The sequence below is a fragment of the Coenobita brevimanus genome, chromosome 105, assembly GCF_032717465.1.
Source record: "Coenobita brevimanus isolate Jiangsu-jjx chromosome 105, ASM3271746v2, whole genome shotgun sequence".
Taxonomy (NCBI): domain Eukaryota; kingdom Metazoa; phylum Arthropoda; class Malacostraca; order Decapoda; family Coenobitidae; genus Coenobita; species Coenobita brevimanus.
The window spans coordinates 24,764,875-24,785,277 of record NC_137058.1 but is presented as its reverse complement, the minus strand read 5'-3'; the positions used below and the strand labels follow the sequence as shown (position 1 = coordinate 24,785,277).

At 40.7% G+C, this 20,403-nt stretch overlaps 1 protein-coding gene across 1 annotated transcript in view; it reads left to right on the top strand.

Moving 5' to 3' along the window:
• Positions 1–20,403, top strand: part of LOC145416269 (MAM and LDL-receptor class A domain-containing protein 1-like) — a 94,199-nt gene that overhangs the window by 18,022 nt on the left and 55,774 nt on the right. Inside the window, exons 17-35 of the mRNA XM_080285268.1 lie at positions 754–902; positions 2,721–2,831; positions 3,408–3,537; positions 3,919–4,147; positions 5,009–5,180; positions 5,939–6,164; positions 7,293–7,421; positions 8,167–8,297; positions 10,126–10,390; positions 11,908–12,023; positions 13,941–14,091; positions 14,657–14,788; positions 15,098–15,317; positions 15,833–16,017; positions 16,628–16,830; positions 17,090–17,185; positions 18,287–18,460; positions 19,038–19,179; positions 20,056–20,217. Coding sequence (XP_080141394.1) covers positions 754–902; positions 2,721–2,831; positions 3,408–3,537; positions 3,919–4,147; positions 5,009–5,180; positions 5,939–6,164; positions 7,293–7,421; positions 8,167–8,297; positions 10,126–10,390; positions 11,908–12,023; positions 13,941–14,091; positions 14,657–14,788; positions 15,098–15,317; positions 15,833–16,017; positions 16,628–16,830; positions 17,090–17,185; positions 18,287–18,460; positions 19,038–19,179; positions 20,056–20,217 — 3,123 coding nt within the window. The remainder of the gene's footprint in view (positions 1–753; positions 903–2,720; positions 2,832–3,407; positions 3,538–3,918; positions 4,148–5,008; positions 5,181–5,938; positions 6,165–7,292; positions 7,422–8,166; positions 8,298–10,125; positions 10,391–11,907; positions 12,024–13,940; positions 14,092–14,656; positions 14,789–15,097; positions 15,318–15,832; positions 16,018–16,627; positions 16,831–17,089; positions 17,186–18,286; positions 18,461–19,037; positions 19,180–20,055; positions 20,218–20,403) is intronic.

The following is a 20,403-nucleotide window of genomic DNA, read 5'->3' as shown; positions in this document are numbered from 1 at the left end:
TGACAGGGAATTGTCCAGATGGGGAATCATCCATATTTTGACAGCAAATTGTCTCTGAACCTTTTGGATCAGTACCGTAGGTTTAAGGAATTTCCCACAGTAATACATATTAAGTTTTTGTGCTTTTACAACACGTGCATGTTATTATTAACCCTGGACTTACTTTTTCTAATTGGATTTACCTGCCCACTACTGCTGTTTTCAACACTACCATTACTGTGAGTCAAACAACCTGTAACATCTCGTCATTTACCAATTACAGTTCGTGTCTTCAGCAGTGTAAAAAATTTGTGTAATATGTAATGTTAATATGTGCCATATTGTATTATGAACGAATGAAAAGTGATCCATTTGGTAAAATTTCAGTTTAATGATGAAATTAAGTGTCTTAGGGGTCCCACCCAAGAACCCGAATAATCTGATAATCCGAATGATTCTCAGTCCACTGCCATTCGGATTAATGGACTTTTACTGTATTTATTTATTTATTTATTCATTCATTCTTTTTTTTCCCTCATCCCTTCTTTAGTTGGGAAAAGAAATCTGCATGATGATGATGATGATGATGATGATGATGATAATGATAGTTTTTCTAGGTCACTATATAATTCTGTCAGGGTACCTTGTGCCTGAGAGTGGAGGGTTGGCCAACTTAGTGTCATAGTATTAATCGGACATGACACAGCGGAAGGAGGCATGTCTTATCTTATGTTATTTATTTATACTTATTTATTCATTCTTTTTTTTTTCTAGGTCACTACATTATTCTGTCTGGGTACCTTATGCCTGAGAGTGGGGGTTTGGCCAACTTGATATCGCAGTATTACTCCCCCATAACACAGCGGACGGGAGCCTGCCTCAGCTTCTGGTTCAACGCAGCTTTCTACAATGGATCCCTAACTGTAAGAACTCCATCTGTTTCATGTTACTTAACGGTAATGATTTTTCTTGTCTGTATAATTGGAAAGTTTTTTTTTTTTTTTTAAACAGGAGAGGGAGAAGCTAATTAAATATTGACCAAAAAACCATTACTCCAGTCCACAGGTGTCCTCCATTCATAAAAAAATTTGTAGCAATTGGACGTAAATGCTCTGGGTTGAAGTTCTGGGGGACACTAATTTGGGAAAGCTTGTTGCAAAGAGAGGCTGCATGGAAGCAAAAAAGTCAGTGCATGACAGTATTGTGGTCCACACACTAATATGGAAATGAAGCTTGGACCTTGTTGGAAAGACACAAGTCAAGAGCAAGGGCGGTAGAAATGTGTTATTTGAGAGGAGCATTATTGCAGTTATTATTATTTTATTATTATCATTATTATTATTATTATTATTATCTATCTATCTATCTATTGCCAGACGCCTCAATCCCGTTTGGGGTGGCCACAAACAAATTGCCTCCAAGGCCTCCTGTCCCCCGCCATTTCACTGCCCTGCTCCCAACTCACACCCCCCTTTCTCATATACCTCTCCACCCCATCCCTTCATCTCATCCTCGGCCTCCCCCTCCCTCTTCCCCCCTCCACCTCACTCACATACACTCTCTTCGTCAGTCTTTCCCCCTCCATCCTCTCCACATGGCCAAACCACCTCAGTGTGTTCCTCATAACGCTTCCTATCACATCCACATCCACACCACAACGCTCCTTTATATCCTCATTCGTCAGCCTGTCTCTCCATGTGACTCCACAGGCTCCTCTTAAATAACTCATTATTATTATTTTTATTATTACTATTATTATTATAAGTGGTAGATAGGGGTGCTTACCAACCACTCACTTGATGTAGTGCCACTCTTGGATGACGGCCTTTTCTTCTCGTCCTTCCGTCTTTCCTTCCTTCCTCTTCGATCTTTCTTTTCATCAATCTTTCCTCCTCCTTCTGTCTGCAGGTGACTCTACACTGAGTGACAAGCCAAATGGTTTCCTGTACACCAGGAAACTATTTACTATGCTGGGTGGTAACCATATAACCAAATTATAGTGCCTGGTGGTTTAGTGGGAAATTAAAGCGCTCCAGTCAGATTGAGCCTGTGTAGGTGTATATCCAAGGGGTGGTTGGGGTTTATTGCACACGTAATGCCACTCAGGGATGAGTGAAGCTGGTCACTCCATCTTAATTGTCAGGACCAACTTGCCTAGCCCCGGGCTCCTACACTCATCATGGGACAGCACTGAATTCGATGATGATGATTACCGGTAATAGTAGTAGTAGTAGTAGTAGTAGGAGTAATAGTAATAGTAGTAGTAGTACAACCTTTAGTAGCAGTAGTAGTAATAGTAGTAGTACAACCTTTAGCAGTAGTAGTAGTAGTAATAGTACCATTATAATAGTAAAAGTCCTGTAATCTGAATCACAGAGGACTGAGGGACGTTTGGACTACTGTTTTTTTTTTGGACTACTGGGGGAGTCCTTTGAAAACGTTAGAAATATGTACATGGTCATTAAATAAACACTGAAAATGAAATTATATAGGTTAATGTTTTACTCACCGGAAATGCATAGATGTGTATATGAATAGTTGCAGGCAGGTACACCCAAGTCCAAGGGCAAGGCCAAACCAGAAAAATCCTTACATAAAGCCCAGAAAATTTTGAAAAATTTTGCCTTTACAAATTTGGAGTATTGGGATTTTCAAATTTTTGGTGGTTGGATTGGAGGACTTTTACTGTATCATTATTATTGTTATTATTATTATAATTATTATCATGATATTTATCCCAGGTATCAGTGGAGGGAGGCCTCAGGTGGCAGACAATATGGAGAATACGTGACCCAATGGAACCCCAGTGGCACTTTGCTGAGGTTACCATACTGCAGGACGAGTCATTCAGGGTGAGGGCTTTTATTTCATTATTATTATTATTATTATTATTATTATTATTATTATTTTAACAGAAGATGAACAGAGGAAGGGAGAACAGCTTAAATGAAAAAGATAATCCATACACCAGATTACAGGTGTCTCCCATTTATTAAAATCTGTAGCGGGTGAATTGGAATACAGATCAGCAGTTAAAACCATATCATTAGTAATTCCTTTCATCTCATTACTTTTTTTCTTGTCAATCTTCAGCCAGTATTGTTAACTTTTTTATAATGTTTTTTTCATTCCATCTCAGACTTTACATAAACCTTTGTGATAATTTTTTCCACATCAAGGCAATTTTGTTAAGTTTTGGAGAAGCTTTTTGCAGTAATTATTTTTTATTCTGATTATTTCTAAGTAATTTTTAAGTCATGAAGGATCCCTATGTGATTACTTTTGTTACTTTAATATAAATGGGAAATTTTTGTTGAAACATTTTGTAGTAATGAGATTAGAAAGTGTCTCCACACACACACACACACACACACACACACACACACACACAAAGGGGATACCAACCATTTTCTTATTGCTCTTAACAGATAGTGATTACCGGTGAATTGACCCCCGACCCCGACACGTACATTGCCATAGACGAACTAATGTACAATCACTGGACTGGGTGTGATAGTACGGATATCAAGCCTTCTATGGCAGACCCTGTATTGCAAGGTTTGTGAAGTGATTTTGTGTGTTCTGTGGTTGTATAGTGTATTATTTTGTTATAATCATCATCATTGTCATCATCATCATCACCATCACCATCATCATCATCATCATTCATCATTATCATCACCATCATCATCACCATCACTATCATCATCATCATCATCATCATCATCATCATCATCATCCCCTGCATTGCAAGGCTGGTTGGTCATTGCATGTTGTTGTGTCTTGGTTATATGAAAGTGGATGGTACTTAATTTGAGGTAATACATTATATGCAATTGGTAGTTTGGTGACTGCTGGTTGTGATGTTGTAAATAATGGCAATGGGAGCTGCATGGTACAGACTGATTAACAAGCATACTGTATCCCAATCCCCAACAGCTGAAAATGATGTACAGTGTTCGTTTGATACTGACGCGTGCCGTTGGAATGTACCTGACGTGTTTGCCGTTGGGATGAACGACTCAGTGCACGCGGACAGAGACGGCTGGAACTACCTGTACATCGTTGCCGACCACCCCGATAATGAGCCCGCTGTTACCTACTCTGCCATCAGCCCCAAACTTGCTGAAAACCCAGACACCTCCCATGAATATTGTTTCCACTTCTGGTGAGATGTTATTATGCTCTGTACAAATCACCCCTATCACTACAATATTGCATTTTGCATTTAATTTTTCTACCTCTTGGTGATTTTACCCAATTCACATCATCTTCACCAGCCCCACACTTACTTAAAACCCAACTGTACCCATTTTACTTAAAGCTAACCTAAAGTTGCCATATCTTGTTGATTACTGGGTTGTAACAATTGAGTAATTCTAGAATATGATGTTAGTCACAAAAAAACTGCTATGGAAAGGATGTAGAGCCATAATATTGTTTCATTCTGCCACTGAGGTGTGGGCAATAGGCTGAACCAAGGACAAAAATCTGCTCCAAGTTGAAGTGAATAAATTATAGTTCTCATGAATGTTGTTTCCATTTTTAGTAAGCTGTTGTTATACTTTGTCCACTCATTTAATTCAGGCACATAGTTGAACACTGCTTTTAGGTAGTAGATGAATGGCAACCATGGACCCTCGAAGGTACTACCATGAGAGTGAAACGTGGCTTTGATATTGGTAATTAACCACACAGTCATCACTCTTGGGCAGAAAAATTCACCCACCAGTACAGTCACTCAATGATCCTTCTTCTGAATCTGTACATAGAGTCAGAATCCAAGCTGAGCCTCTCACATTGTTACAGATCTTTTTACTCATCTCAGATTTCTTTTTTCCCAGCTGCTTCCATTGTGGTAACTGTTGGGTAGAATTTAGCTAGTTTTGGCACTTGATTCAGCTTCCAGTCTACAGAAAGCATCAGCTGTACCATGGCCAACCCCAGTATAGGGATTTGTAAGAGGAAATATGACATCTGTTTTGTATGTGTATGTTTATTTGTTACTTCTGCAACATTCTCTCCACAGGTACTACATGTTTGGGATCAAGACTCCTTGGTTGACAGTAGATCACCTGATAGTCAGAAACCAATTTGGTGATGTTGCAACCGGCCCTATTATGTGGCAGCGCGTCACCGGCATTGTTGACCTCTGGCAGGAGGCTTTTGTTGGCATGTATACTGGCGAGGGTGACTGGCAGGTAAATACAGTATACAAGATCTTTATTTCCCCCTCATTCTTATGTATTACCCAAAGATAACTTGAGGCATCAGATGAAAGCTCATTACTCCACTTCTCTTTTCCTAGGAAGTTATGTTTCATGTTTTTGAATATTTTACTCTGGATATTGCAGAGTATTAGGCCAGGGAATTGGCAAGAGATCAAGTTATTTGTATGAATCACATGGAAATTATCTTGAGATCTGGGTTGATTGTGTGCAGACAGGTGTATCAAAACACTCCCAGTAACATGAAAAAAAAATGGAGATTTTTATTTTTAAGTTTAATTGTTTATTTCTTGTTTATTTATTTATTATCTATTGGATGTGAGAGTTTGTACTGTCATAGAGGTTTTTCTTAGCTGAATATATTTATGTGACTGTTTATGCTGATCAGGATTCCATGGGCTTAAACAGTGGGTGAATTTGTGTGTGTGGCCCATTTCACTTGGATGCTGGTAATAAAATATCCCTCTGTTGTGTTTTAATCTTCTACTTCTGAGCATTTTGCTCCATATTGCTATGGAGAGATGAGGAAGAGGGAGAGGAGATCAAGGATGAGATGAGCAATGGAGTGGAGAGATATAAGAGAGGCAAGTGTGAGCTGGAGGGAGGGCAGGTAAATGGCAGAGAACAGGGTGACATGTTGGTGATTTGTTTGTGGCTACCCCTAACAGGATTAAGCTGTTTGGCATTGCATAAATAGAAATAGAGTTTTTATTTATCATTTTTTATTTCAGATTTCTTTGGCCGTAACAATAGACCCAGGTTTCAAAGGCACAGTTGCACTGGATGACCTAGAATTGTGGGTCGGTCCGTGCTACATGTCCGCCGTCAACTGCGACTTTGAGATGCATAGTTGTGGCTGGACGGATGACACTTCACAGCCGCTACAGTGGACCAGGGTGCCGGCAGAGGAGGGTTCCGAGAGCATGGGTTATGACCACACGACTATGGTGGAGATTGGTGAGTACAGCGAGCCTTCTGTCATGTTCTTGTCCATACCTACCTACCTAGCTACCTAAATTAACTTACCTTTACCTACCTACCTGGGGGCATTCATCATCCACTCACTTGTTGTAGTGCTGCTCTCAGGTGTTTGCCTTTTCCTCTTCTCCTTCCTTCTTTCCTTCCCTCCTTCCTTCCTTCCTCTTCTGTCTTTCTTTACTTCATTCTTTCCATGTCCTTCTGCCTACAGGTTACTTTACACTTCCACTTCTGTCTTTCTTTTCTTCATTCTTTCCTGTTCCTTCTGCCTGTGGGTGACTCTACACTGAGTGACAAACCAAATGGTTTCCTGTACACCAGGAAACCATTTACTATGCTGGGTGTTAACCATATAACCAAATTATGATGCCTGGTGGTGTAGTGGGTAATTATGGTGCTCCAGTCAGATTGAGCCAGTGAAGGTTTACATCCAATGGGTGGTTGGGGATTACAGTTTTGCTCTTGTAATGCCACTCGGGGATGAGTGAGGCTGGTCACTCTCATCTTAAATATCTGGACCAACCTGCCTAGCCCTGGGCTCCTGTGCTTCTCATGGGGCAACATAGGATTGGATGATGGATGGATGAACCTACCTACCTTTACTTACCAACTTATCTATCTGTCTGTCAGTCTATCTACCTATCGACCTACCTACCTCCATCTCATTACTGCCTCGTCAGGAGTCCTATCTCAAGTTGAATAGTTTTGCCAGGAGGTAACGAGAATTAATTAAACCAAGACATTGCACGGCTGAAGGAATTAATAAAAAAACAGAACATCAGATAAGGCGGATTGTAACAAGGACAGTGCACATATGTTTTAAAGAATTTTTGGTAATCTTGATCATAAATGTACACTCTGAGGCAGGGGACTGGGGGAGGAGGGATGCCAGGACTAGGAAGGTGTTATTTTCAGGGCAAAAGCCAGTATTTATGGGCAGATCCCTCAGATGGGTTACTGGCTCCTTTAAAAGTAGTTGTGTTTAAACTGTTTCATTCATTGCATTACTAAAAAGGTATTCTTCTTAATGTGTAAGGGTAAACTTATTTTTTTCCTTTTTTTTCCTTTTTGTGATGATGATAATGATGATTTTTTTTTCTTTTCCAGGTCACTACATTTATCCAAAGCTACGTTCAGGAACCACATGGGACACAGACATGAAAGGGTTGCTTATTAGCCCACGACTGACTGATGGGGAGGGAGATCAGTGTTTCATCTTCTGGTACAACATTGAGGGTAAGATGCATTGTGTTCAGTTTCATTATTTTGCTCTCTTTACTCTAACTTGGCCTAAAATTGCCGTCTCTCTGTCTTGAATACTGAGATAAAATGATAGGTCAACAAAAAAATACGATGCTAGTCACAAATGAGTGTAATGAGAAGGATGTTGAGTTGTCGTACTGTCTTTTTCCACCACTGAGGCACGTTATATAAGCTGCTAAAGGACGAAAATCTGGGCCAGGTCGAGGTGAAAGGATTTTATTTTCATAGTGAATTATTCATGTATTTACAGGTACATCTTTGTGGTCAGTCCTGAATTATGTGTGAATGATTCTGTAGTTCTTTCCAGTGGGCATACTTTTTGGTTTCTGACAGTTATATAGTATGAGAGTGACTACTGAATGTTGAATTAGAGAATGTAAATATTCATAGGCTGTAGATTTAGTTACGGTATCTGTGTTAGAAGCTCTCCAGGCAGAAGTAGGAAAGATGACGTGGGTAGTTTGTTATGTGAACTTATGGAAAATGAAATGCTAAGAATTAGATGTTGTGTAATGGAATGGCTAAGAGTTTATTTATTGATGATGATGATGATGATGATGATGAAAATGGTGATGCTGCTGATGATAATGATACTGATATTGATAATGTTGATAATAATGATGGTGATGAGAATGGTGATGCAGGCAATGTGAATGATATTGATATTGATAATGTTGATAATAATGAATGTGATGATGATGATGTTTTCTCATGCTAGGTGATGCTACACTGAGTATACTGCTGACTGAAGAAGATCACCTACTGGATGTGCCGTGGACCCGTACAGGGAGCGGAGATTATGGCTGGAGTTTGGGTCGTGCCGATGTCAATCTCACCGGTAATGTTATGGTAAGTTAGTGATTTTTTTTAGGGAGTAATGATGACTGTCTTAATGTAGCCAGATGCCTCGGTTTCTAATTATTGACGTGCATAAATGGATTAACGAGATTCCTGTTGTCTTTGTCTACCATCTAGTGAACCACAGACAGTTTACCTTGGAGAGCAGGTGTGGATAGTGATATGCATTAGCTTGAGACTGTTTAGAAGAGTGTACGTGAGTGACATGGAGAGGGAGAGGAGGAAGGGGAGACAAAGGATGAGATGGAGGGATGGAGTGAAGAGAACAGAAATGAGAGAGAAGAGTGTATGGCAATGAGGTGGAAGGGGAGACAAGGAGGGGGAGAAGAAAAAATGAGAAAGAGGAATGGAATTGAGAGATATATGAGAGGGGCATGAGCTGGAAGGAGAGACCAGAGATGAGATGGAAGGATGGAATGGAGAGATACATGGTAGAGAAGAGTATGATTTGGAGGGAGGGCAGCCAAATAACAGAGGACAGGGCAGCATGGAAGGAAGTTGTTTGTTGCCACACCTCATAGGATTAAAGTGTCTTGCAGTGGGTAGATGAATACTTGTACATAGAACCTGTACAGTCCGATGGTGTATTGTATTTACTTGGTACATGCAGATTGTTTAATTACAGGGAAGACTTGAATGTATTGGAGCTGTGATGAGAAGTAGATTGAGATGGTGTGAGCATGTTGAGAGGATGGAGGATGTCCATTTGGTGCGGAGAGTGAGAAGTGTAAACATCAGGGGTTAGGCTGTGAGAGGCAAGCCAAAGAAAGACCTCAGCAAAGTCATAGAGTGTGACCTCTGGGAGATGGAACTGAATAGGGAAGCTGCCAGAGATTGTGCAGCGTGAAGAGCTGCTGTTAGGTGACCAAAAAAAAATGCAGATTTAGTCTGTGAGTTGGAGCCAGAATTCTAGGGACTTGAATGGTTTGCAAATGTGTGTCTGGCCAATTTACTGGGCATACTGTTTATAATTCTCCCTCTTTTGTGTTTAATATCTTGGTGTTGTCATTCTGGCCTCTCCCCTTCCTAAGGTGGAAAATATTGTCAGGGTGGTGATGATGATAATGAGTGATTGTGTAGCCTGTATCACTAAATATGCTCTTGATGGATCCCCCACTTCTGTACTTTCTCATTCCATGTATGGAGAAAATTGATCATAATGTTGATGATAATGAACAAGGGGTGTTTTTAAGACTGTGTTAAAGGCAGAGTACCCAGAGCCTGATGATGATGTATCTGTCGGTTTATAGCCATGTGCCAAAATCCCTTACGGCATGGCCGTTTGTCTTTGAGTCAGTTGTTTTGTGGGAAGGGGCTCTAACCCTCCACCAACCCACTTGTTGACACGCAGGGAACATGTATGGGTTAGTTATAAGGTTACCACCTAGCATTGCAAATGGTTTCCTGGCTTACAGGAAACCATTAGGCTTGTCACTCAATGTAAAACAATCTAAAAAGGAAAGAAGAGTAATAAAAGTGACAAGAAAGATGGGAGAAATAGGAAAACATGAGAGTAGACACAGAAAATGAATGATAAAGGTGAAGGAAAAAGTAGGCAGCTGTACATCATGTGAGCGGATGATGATCAATACCACCTTCCACATTTGATGACAGTGGTGATGATAAGAATAATGATGATGATGATGAACAGTTTGAGTTTTTCAGGCTGCGTTGAGGGCAGAGGACTGAGAGCCCACTAGAACAAGTGTGGTCATAATATCTGCTTTGTGATCAGCCCATATTATATCAGCTCCATATCTAGTGATGATGATGATGATGATGATTATGACCAACTGGCGTTCTTCAGATTGTGTTGAAGGCAGAGTACCCAAAGCCAGAGGGAACAAGTGTGGTGGTTGATGATGTCTCCCTCGAGGCCAGCCCCTGTCCAGTCAGCTCCATATCGTGTGACTTTGATGCGGGCTTGTGTGGGTGGAGGGACAAGGCACTCAGTGATATGGTTTGGCTGATAGGTCAGGGCATCACTGGCGACCCAAGCATTGTATCGGGTCCCATCGTTGACCACACCACAGAGGATGGACTCTATGCTTATGTTGACTTCACAGCTTATGGGAACTCAACAGGTTCGTCATCTAGAGAGTATGTAACTGTTATATGGATATTTTCAGATAGTTTTTTGCTGTATGTGGGGCAGCTCTCCACATACAGCTCTTCTAAACATGGTGGAGTCAAAGGCTGTTTGTCTTGTCAGCTTCCCTCCTCTCACTGACTCCCTTCAACACCTCTCTTTTTGCCACACTTTTGCATCTTTACCTGTTTATCATAGACATTTCAGTGGTCACTACACCTCTAAACTGTCCACTTCCCTGCCTCCTCCATTACAGTGGGTATATAGCACCATCTGGCAGCACACTCGCACTCCATTTCTGTTCAGCCTCCCAGTGCAAGAGTTCTGATACTGTCAGTCATGTATGCAGCAGTTCAGCTCAGGAACTGTCTTCCTTCCCTGTAACCTCCAGTATTTCAAATGCAATTTGTCCAGGCATCTAGAAATAAGATAACACAGATCTTGAATTTTGCATTAGGAGAAATACACTCAGGTGGTTTAGCCATGTGGAGAAGATGGAGAGTGAGAGACTAACCAGGAGAATATATGTAAGTGAGGTGGAGGGGGAGAAAGGGAAGGGGGGAGGATGAGGGTGAGTTGGAGGGATGGAGTGGAGAGGTATATGAGAGAGGCAGGTGAGCTGGGGGGAGGACGGTGAAATGGAGGGAGAGAGGGCAACGTGGAGGCAATTTGTTTGTAGCCACCCCTTACAGGATTGAGGAGTCTGCAGTGGACAGATACTTAGATTTATCCATTTTTATTTTATTTTATTTTATTTATTTATTTTTTTTTTGGGGGGGAAACAGCTTTGCAGGCATCAAGGCTTTGATTTCTTCTCAACATAAGAAAAAAATCAGGTGGATGGTGATGGTAATGATGATGATGATATGATGATGCTGTGAGGTAGTCATATATTTTCGGGCATAGTTATCTCAAGGAACTGAGATAGCTATTTAGTAATACAGTATTATTGAAGTGCATAAAAGGTATTTATATCTTTATCTGCTCATTTTCTGAATTATGGAGTATATTGATAAAGTAGGGAGTGCTGAAAGACTCATAGACTATACACTGTTCACTTTAATAGATGTAAAATTGCCATCTCTCCATCTTGAATACTGAGTTATAAAAGAGATGAACACCGGAATATGAAGCTGTAAAGCTATACCTGTTTTGCTCTAATTTGGCTTAAAATTGCCATCTCTCCATCCTGAATGTTGATTTGTGTCAATAAATTAACACTAGCATATGGTGCTGGTCATGAAGAAGTGCAATGAAAAAGAGGTAAAGCCATAATATTGTCTTTTTCTTCCACTAAGCCATGGGAAAAAGACTACAAATGGACAAAAATCTGGACCAAGATGAGGTGGAAAGAGTATAGTCATTTAGGAAGTGCCATGGAAGGTATGCAGGGCTGTGGATTTGTCTCATTGAGTCACTGAGCACTGGGAAATGGACTGCTAAAAGACAAAAATCTCCACCAAGTTAATGTGAACACACTATACTTAAATAATACAATTTGTTGTGTCTCAGTTGAAACTGTGCAGCTGAAGAGTGAGGTGGTACCAGCCCAGGGAGCATCCTGTTTTGGCTTCTGGTTTGTCAAGTATGGCGAGAGTGGAAGGTCGGGAGTGTTGAAAGTACAATTGGTAAGTGAATGGTGTACAGTCATACCTCAGTTGTTGTGGTTTCAATTTTGCTGGTTTTGATTTTGTGCAGATGAATAACCCTTCCCAAAATACAGTAGTTTTAGGTGTGTTTTGCAGTGTTTTAACATTTTTTTTATTATCAGAAAATAGTTTAAATGAGTATATTCTAATGTGTGCTGATAATTGGAGGCACAACAAATGGTTTTTAAGCAATTCATAGTAACTTTATTGCTGTGGGGGTCCATTTAGATAGATTTACACTATTCATGGATTTTTCTTTGCAGTGCATGGGTGTATCTGTTCCCTAACAGTGCAAAGAATGAAGGATTACTGTAGTTTTGTTCTATGTACACTTGAAAAAGGTTCTGCCTAATACTCACTCACCACTTTAAACTCATAAATGTGGGACAAGTAGTAGTGATGCAGTAACTAGATATTGACCTATGTGGTAACGTGTGTGAGGAGTGGGGATGGGAAGGGGAGGGGTAGGAACCATTAGCACCCCTAACCCTCCTCCTTCCATAACCTATCCCCTCACACACACACACACACAGTCATCAGACAGGTGAATTCCCAGCTACTGCCTCACTAATACTTATCTCACACTTTGGGATTCAAAGTCGCAGGCAAGTATATAGGATGAAACTTTCCTTAAGAGTACGGTAAGTTTGCTCTATAAAATACCCTTTTCAATGCTGTTTTTACCATTAAATCCACAGCATATTGCAGAAAAGTGTCCAATTAAATTTCTAGTACTACTGCACTTATAAAGCTGATTTGCTAGTGATTCCCAAATTACAGTACAAATGGTTAAATAAAAAAAGTGGTACTGTATCTTGGAACTCAACCATGGCTTACAGCTGTTTGCACGTAATTAGACTAAACTTCATACAGTTTTAAGAGGCACAGTTCTCTATTCCTCACCAACTGTGGTGCCAGTGTGTCCTGACATCTCAGAATCAACAGCTCTTGAATTTACCTTCTTTTCAGTTTCCTTTCAGAAGGACATATTTTTGCAAGCTTTCAGCCTCTATGCATGAAAAAAAATAATAATAATAAAATAAATAAATAAATAAATAAATAAAAATCCTATATTGTAGTGTGAATAAATGTGCCATTGTGCTAAGTACTGTCATAAAATCCACGGCATTTTTATTGGTGAGTAAATGAAAGTGTGACCCATTTAGTTAGACAGACTTTTGGTGTGTTGCATCCTATGTCAAGTTTTTTTTTTGCTGTCCGTTGGTGGGAAAAGAGGTCTTGGTGATGTTGATAATGATTATGATGATGGTGATGATGATGAATTTTTGTTTTTACATTTTACAGCTCCTTCAGCATGATGAGAATCCAATTGACACCCTCTTGACTTTGGACAATAGTGTTGATGTCAGAAAATGGACCTTTGTTGCTGTAAGTATAGATTTCTGAATCCATTGGTGGTACTGATGTATTGAGAATCTGTCAGTCTATTGCCAGACACTCTAATCCTGTAAGGGGTGACCACAAACAAATTGCATTCACATTGCTGTATCCTCTACCATTTGTCTGTCCTCCCTCCAACACACACATCTGTCTCTCATATATCTCTCTCCACTTGATCCCCTCATCTCATCCTTGATCTCCCCTTCCTCCTTTCCCCCTCCACCTCACTCACTTCCACTCTTATAGTCAGTCTCTCATTCTCCATCATCTCCAGCTGGCCAAACCATTAACTCTTAACATTCAGTCACATCCATATCAACATCACAATGTTCCTTTACCTCCTCATTTGTCTGTCTGTTTTTCTATGTAATTCCACATGGTCCTCTCAGATAATTCATTGGTATATATGAAGTACATTTATATAAGGAAAATACAGATGCTACTCTGTTAAAATATTGTTACATTAAAACTTAGATTACCTTTTCAATTTTTCAGTTGGATGTAATAGAGCAGACCAACAACTACAACATCTTATTTGAGGCATCCAAAGTGACACCCGACCAGTTCATTGGCATTGACGATGTGAACCTTTACCCCAACACCTGTGCTGACCTGCCTCCATCACCCACACCACCATCAGAGTTTGGTAAGTCAAGAGCGTCCTGGACTTGTACAGGTAGACTTAACTTTATTTGGTCTATGCATTATTTCATTTATAACTTTATTTTGTTCATGTATGAGCCAGCAAGTAATGTTATATTTTTTCTGTGTATTATCCAGTACATAACTTTATTTTGTCTAGTACATAATTTTTTTTTCTGTTCATTATCCTGTATTGTTCTGTCAGGAGCGTAGAGACTTTGGGCTAGGGTATTTAGTTAACAAACAGTCTGTATATACAAGTTGTTTCTTTTTATATATTATATAGTATTTATATCATTCATTCATTCATTGCCAGACGCCATGTATCCCACACAGGGTGGCCAAGGGCTTAAAGTTAATTGTTTTACAGGGAGGGGCACTAATCCTCCACCAACCCCACTTGACACGTAGTATTTATATAATATTATATAATATAATACAGTACAGTATTTAGCATTGTCTATGAAGTAACAAAAAAACTCAAAAACATTTTTGGAATGAACTGTCGTTTCCCCCCTCCCCCAGGGAAAATAACATTTGTAATTTGCAGATGTGTCTCTTTCCCACAGTGACATGTGACTTTGAATCAGATGACCTGTGTGGTTTTACGCAGCCTGTCACGGACAACTTCGACTGGACTCATGGGTCCAGCCTTGATGCTTCAGAACTGCTGGATGACCACACCACAGGACTAAACTCAGGTACACAGCACGCGCCTGTTGTTGTTGTGGCCCAGGACTCACCTGAATATGAACTCAGTGAACTGCAGGCTGAAGTTGCCTGATTTCTGCAGCCCACCACCTTCCTTTAAGGGGATGTGGGGAGAGTGTTAGGATGTGTGTATATTACCATCATGATCCCCACTATCACAGTTATGATCAGTCTGGATGCTGATGATGATGATGATGATGGTGATGGTGATGATGATAGTGATGATGATGATGATGATGAATTACCAATACAGTATTTACGGCCAGTTTAAAGGTGTTTGATAAATATCTCTCCCCTAGGCCGGTACATGTACATCAATCCTGTAAACCATGGTGCCGGGACAACAGCCAGCCTCATTAGTCCCGTCATCAGTGACCTGCCCGAGGCATGTGTGGCCTTTGTGTACTTCTTCACCAAGAATGCCGGACAACTTCAAATTCTGCTCCACGATGATGAATATCCCGACCCCATATCTCTTGGCACGTTTGTGGCTCCGTTTACCACCTGGATTGCTGTGAGGTGTGTAGTAGTAGTAGTAGTAGTAGTAGAAATAGTGGTAGTGATGGTAGCACTGTACAGGGTAATAATAGTAGTGTTAGTAGCTGGAGAGGTAGAAGTAATAGTAACAGTAGTACTAGTGGTGTAATAGTAATGGTAGTAGTAATAGTAGTAACAGTAGCTAGTTGTTATTGTTGTTGTTGTTGCCCCAGGTTTATCAAGACATGATCCCAGTGGACTGCAGGCCTAAGTTTCTCTCTTGCAGTCCAACATCCACCTTTCATGGGATAAGGAGGGAGTTGGGACACAGGGGCTTAACTAAGGTGCCCAGTCATATTAGCTCTCTTTTGTGTGTGTGTGTGTGTGTGTGTGTGTGTGTGTGGTGTGTGTGTGTGTGTGTGTGTGTGTGCATCCTACCACACCCAATCCTTAGGTGTAAAAAATGGTCAGGATGCTGATGATGTAGATGATGATGATGATATAATAATATTGATACTACTTCTGTACTGTCTAAATTTTGCACATTATTCCCACAGGTTGCCAATAGAAGCAGCAGGTCTTTGGCAGGTAGAAGTGAAGGGAGTATTGGAGCAGAACAACGGCTATATCGGCCTGGATGACTTCTCTCTGCTGCCTGGTGGATGTCCCGCCCGCGTCTCTTGTGACTTTGAAGCAGGAAATTGTCTCTGGCAGAATGTTGAAGAAACTGAGTGGAGAAATGGTGAGTGTATATATATCTATAGGTTTCCAGGGGCTTGAATGATGAGTGAATGAATGCATGGCTCCCATTTTGGTGTAGTAGTGGTGAGTACATATTGAGAATGATTCCAGAGGCTTGAATTTGTATGAATGAGTGTGTGGCTCATTTCAGTGGAGTGATAGTGGGTGTTTATATTTGTACAGGATTCCAAGGGCTTGAATGGTGAGGGAATGAGTGTGTGACCCAATGCACTAGGCATGCTGTTGATAGTTCTCCCACTTTTGTATTTTCTGTTTCCCCATTTCTGCATCAGGTGAGGAAAATTATGAAGGTGATGATTATGATGATGATGATGATGATGATGATGAGGTGGGGGGGGAGGAGGAGAATGATGATAGCCATAACAATGATGATGATGATGATGATGGTGATGGTGATGATGATGAGTAGGAGGAGGAGGAAGATAATGAAAGCAATAACAGTAATGAAGATGATAACGATGATGATGGTGATGATGAGAGGGAGCAGGAGGAGGAGGAGGAGGAGGATAATGAAAGAAATAATAATGAAGATGATGATGATGATGATGACAACGACCTACTTTACCACACTCATTCCTTCCCTCCCACAGGTCAAGTCTCTGATGACCCAAGCCAGGCAGGTGGACTGGGTTACGCTCCGCCCTACGACCACACCACACAGACACCTTACGGCCACTACCTCTACTTCTACGACTCTCCCGACAGTGCCCTCTCTGCTACCATGCTTTCCGAGTTGTTCGTACTTGATAGAGATTCCTGCTTATCGTTCTGGCTCCACATGTTTGGTGGAAAGGTGGGTCATATACTGTGTCATATACTGTACTGTAATTCTCTTTTCTTTCTTTCATTTTGGACCCTGCCTTACCTCATCTTCAGGTGGGGAAAAGAGGTTGGGGTGATGATGATAATGATGACAGTGATGGTGATGATAATGACAATAATGATGATGGTGATAATGACAACATTGATGGTGACAGCAGTGGTGATAATGATGATGATGATGATGATGGTAATAGTGAAAATGATGATATGGTGGTGACGGCTTATTTTAGGTGGGGCGCCTGGACTTGAGGACAATAATGCTCACGGAAACCTCCATACTGAAGACCATGGAGGAATCCCAGGGTCTTCTGTGGCAGCATGTTCAGGTGGGCAGTGCTTGGGATTCGTAACCTCCCTTCAATATGATGACGTATTGTTGTTAGCCTGCAGTCAACTGGGTTTGTGTTTCAGATGAGCCTGGGGTTGCAACTACTACTACTACTACTACTGCTGCTATTACTACTACTACTACTACTGCTATTACTACTACTACTACTGCTGCTATTACTACTACTACTACTACTGCTATTACTACTACTACTACTGCTATTAGTACTACTACTACTACTATTATTACTACTACTACTACCACTACTACTACTACTACTACTACTGCTACTATTACTACTACTACTATTACTACTACTACTATTACTACTACTACTGCTACTACTACAACTACTACTACTACTATTACTACTACTACTACTACTACTACCACCACCACAGCTACTGCTGCTGCTACCACTTTCACCACTTCTACTATTCCTACTACAGTACTACTACTAATGATGATGATAAATATAGTGCTAACCCTCAGAATTTCATACCACTGATTACTCACCGCTTGGTAGTTGAAGAGTTGCATCAGTAGCTATCCCTCTCTCATGTAATCCTGTAGTGCTGCTGAGTTGTTAAATATATCTGGCCTATTTCACTGGATATGCTGTGGGTAGTTCCTGCTCTGATACTTCCTCCTTCCTTCTTTTCTGGATCTTACCTCAGTCTGCCCTTACCTGTGAATAAAGACCATGATAATTATGATGATTATGATGATGATGATGATGATAATTTTAGTTCTTTCTCTGTAAATTGTTTCATATTTTTGTCCTTATCCAGTTTATTCGTAGCTTAGTGACAGATTGACAGTGCTACAGCTCTGCATTCTTCCCATAACTCTGCTTTGTGACTAGTAGCATATTCAAGTATTAACCTCCTGTTACACCTCAGCATTCAAGATGGAAAGAGGACAGTTTTAGGCCAAGTTAGAGTAAAACGAGTATAGTAACCAAGGAAGGTCACTACTGCCTCATAACAAAGACTCATCAAAATTCACAGTATCACAACATAGCATTTGAATTGTGATAGTGACCCATTTCCATCAGATGAAAACAAGCTGGTTAATCTGCTGTAATCATTGTTTTCAGATTGAGATGGCCGACTCCCCTCAGCAGTGGTTAGCATTTTCAGCACAGGGAGTGGCGGGACACACCAACGTTGTGGCGCTGGACGACATTGAACTCTATGAAGGATCGTGCCAGGAAAACTCCACTCTCTCAAACTTCCGATGCAGTGACGGCAGCACTATCCCTGGTGATGAGGTAATTTATCTGATTGGTCTCAGAGGGAATGCCCATCATCCACTTACTCTATGTAGTGCTACCTTCAAGTGTGTAACTATCAGATGCAATGTATGTACGTAGGGAGATTAATATGTGATTGACTGTTACTGTTTGTTTTGTTGTTTGTTAGTTATTTATTCTCCCAACATTTTCTGGTAACTGTTGGGAAGTAATTAGCTGGTGTAGCACTTGGTTTAGCTCCCAGTCCATAGAAAACATTAGCTCTATGGCCAACCTCAGCATAGGGATTGCTTAAGAGGATGCATGGCATCATTTGATTTACAGTTTGATAGATCTGTTGACTTAAGCTGATAGGCGATATGAAATACTCAGGTGTGGCTATAGTTGCCTGTGGGGTGGAGTCAGGATTCTGGGGGCTTGATTAGTGAATGAATTACAGTGCATTCCATTTATCTGGGCAGACTCTGGTCAGTTTTTCCTTCTACTGTATAATTTTTTTCTTGCTCTCTGAACCGTATTTCACCTAAACCTTAGCTGAGAGAAACTGTTATTTCTTTACTAATTTATGTATATATGTATTATTTTTCCCCATCAGGTGTGTGATTATCGGCTGCAGTGTGTGTTTGGTGATGATGAATCTTGGTGCGCTGCATGTGACTTTGCAGATGACACGTGTGGCTGGCGTAGTGTGGAGACATCACAAGACTCAACACGTCTGTGGTGGCAACTGACTGCAGGTGAGCTTAGAATTTGTATGCTGTAGTTGTAGACAATAATATGTGCCAAAATGACCCCATGAGGCACTATAGTCAGTTTGTTTTTGACTGACAAAGAACCAAAAATCGTTCAGTTCAGTTGTTGGCCAGGTGTAGTCAGACTGAAAGATAGATTTGACTACTCTTTTACTCTAACTTGTCCTTTTGCAGGCTGTTTCATATAGCTTAGTGGCAGAAAATACAATACTATCACTCTACATCCTTTCTGCAGTACCTCTTCTTGACATGCATAACATTCTAGGGTTAAACTATTCTTTAAGCTCAGCATTCAAGATGGAGAGATGGCAGTTTTAGGCCAAGTTAGACTAAGATGGGTATTGTAAGCAAGGAGATTCCTTCCTTCCTCATAACTAAAGCTCACTGAATTCTGTATAGCTACAGCCTAGTATTCAAGTTATGCCAATGACCAAGTTCTGCTAGATGAACGCAAACTGACAATACCATGAGAGTGAAGTGCGGCCTCAAGCTGGGTAACTAGTACATCATCATTACTCTTTGGCAGCGGACATTCAACCACAAGTAGATAGAGTCAATGTCCAAGCCAAAACTCTCACATTATTACAAATCTTATTGCATGTTTCACTTTTTCCTAACATTTTCCATCTACCATTTGGAAGTAATTAGCTGGTTCTGGCACGTGATTTAGCTTCCGGTCCATAGAAAGCATCAACTGGGGATTCCTTAAGGGGGAGCATGGGTTATTTAATTTTATTTTTTATCAGCCTGGATAATATTGTTGCTCCACATTTACATAGCCAAATTATGAAACTCATACATAATGTTGTGGAAAGTTTGGCTCCTAGAATTTGACTTTAAGCTATGTATTTTCTCCCCCAGACCCTGACAATCCTACAGGAAAGCACGGACACTACATGATGGTTCAAGAAAAGGATGGTGATATTGAAAACAAGCCTCGCCTTTTGACCCGCACCCTACAGCCCACTCACTATTCCTGCACCATCCAGCTTGATTTTCAACTCTTTGCCGCAGAGTCCACAGGTGAGTAAGGTTCCTCTGTTTGGATACACAATCGTGTGGCACCAATATAACCAGATGACTTCACTGTTTCACTGCCTATTTATGTGGACATCCCTTACTAACTTCTCTGTCTCCCGTAAGATGGCATGCTGTTGATTGTTCTCCCACTTTATTGCCTTCTTTGTTTCTGGATTCAACCTCATCCCA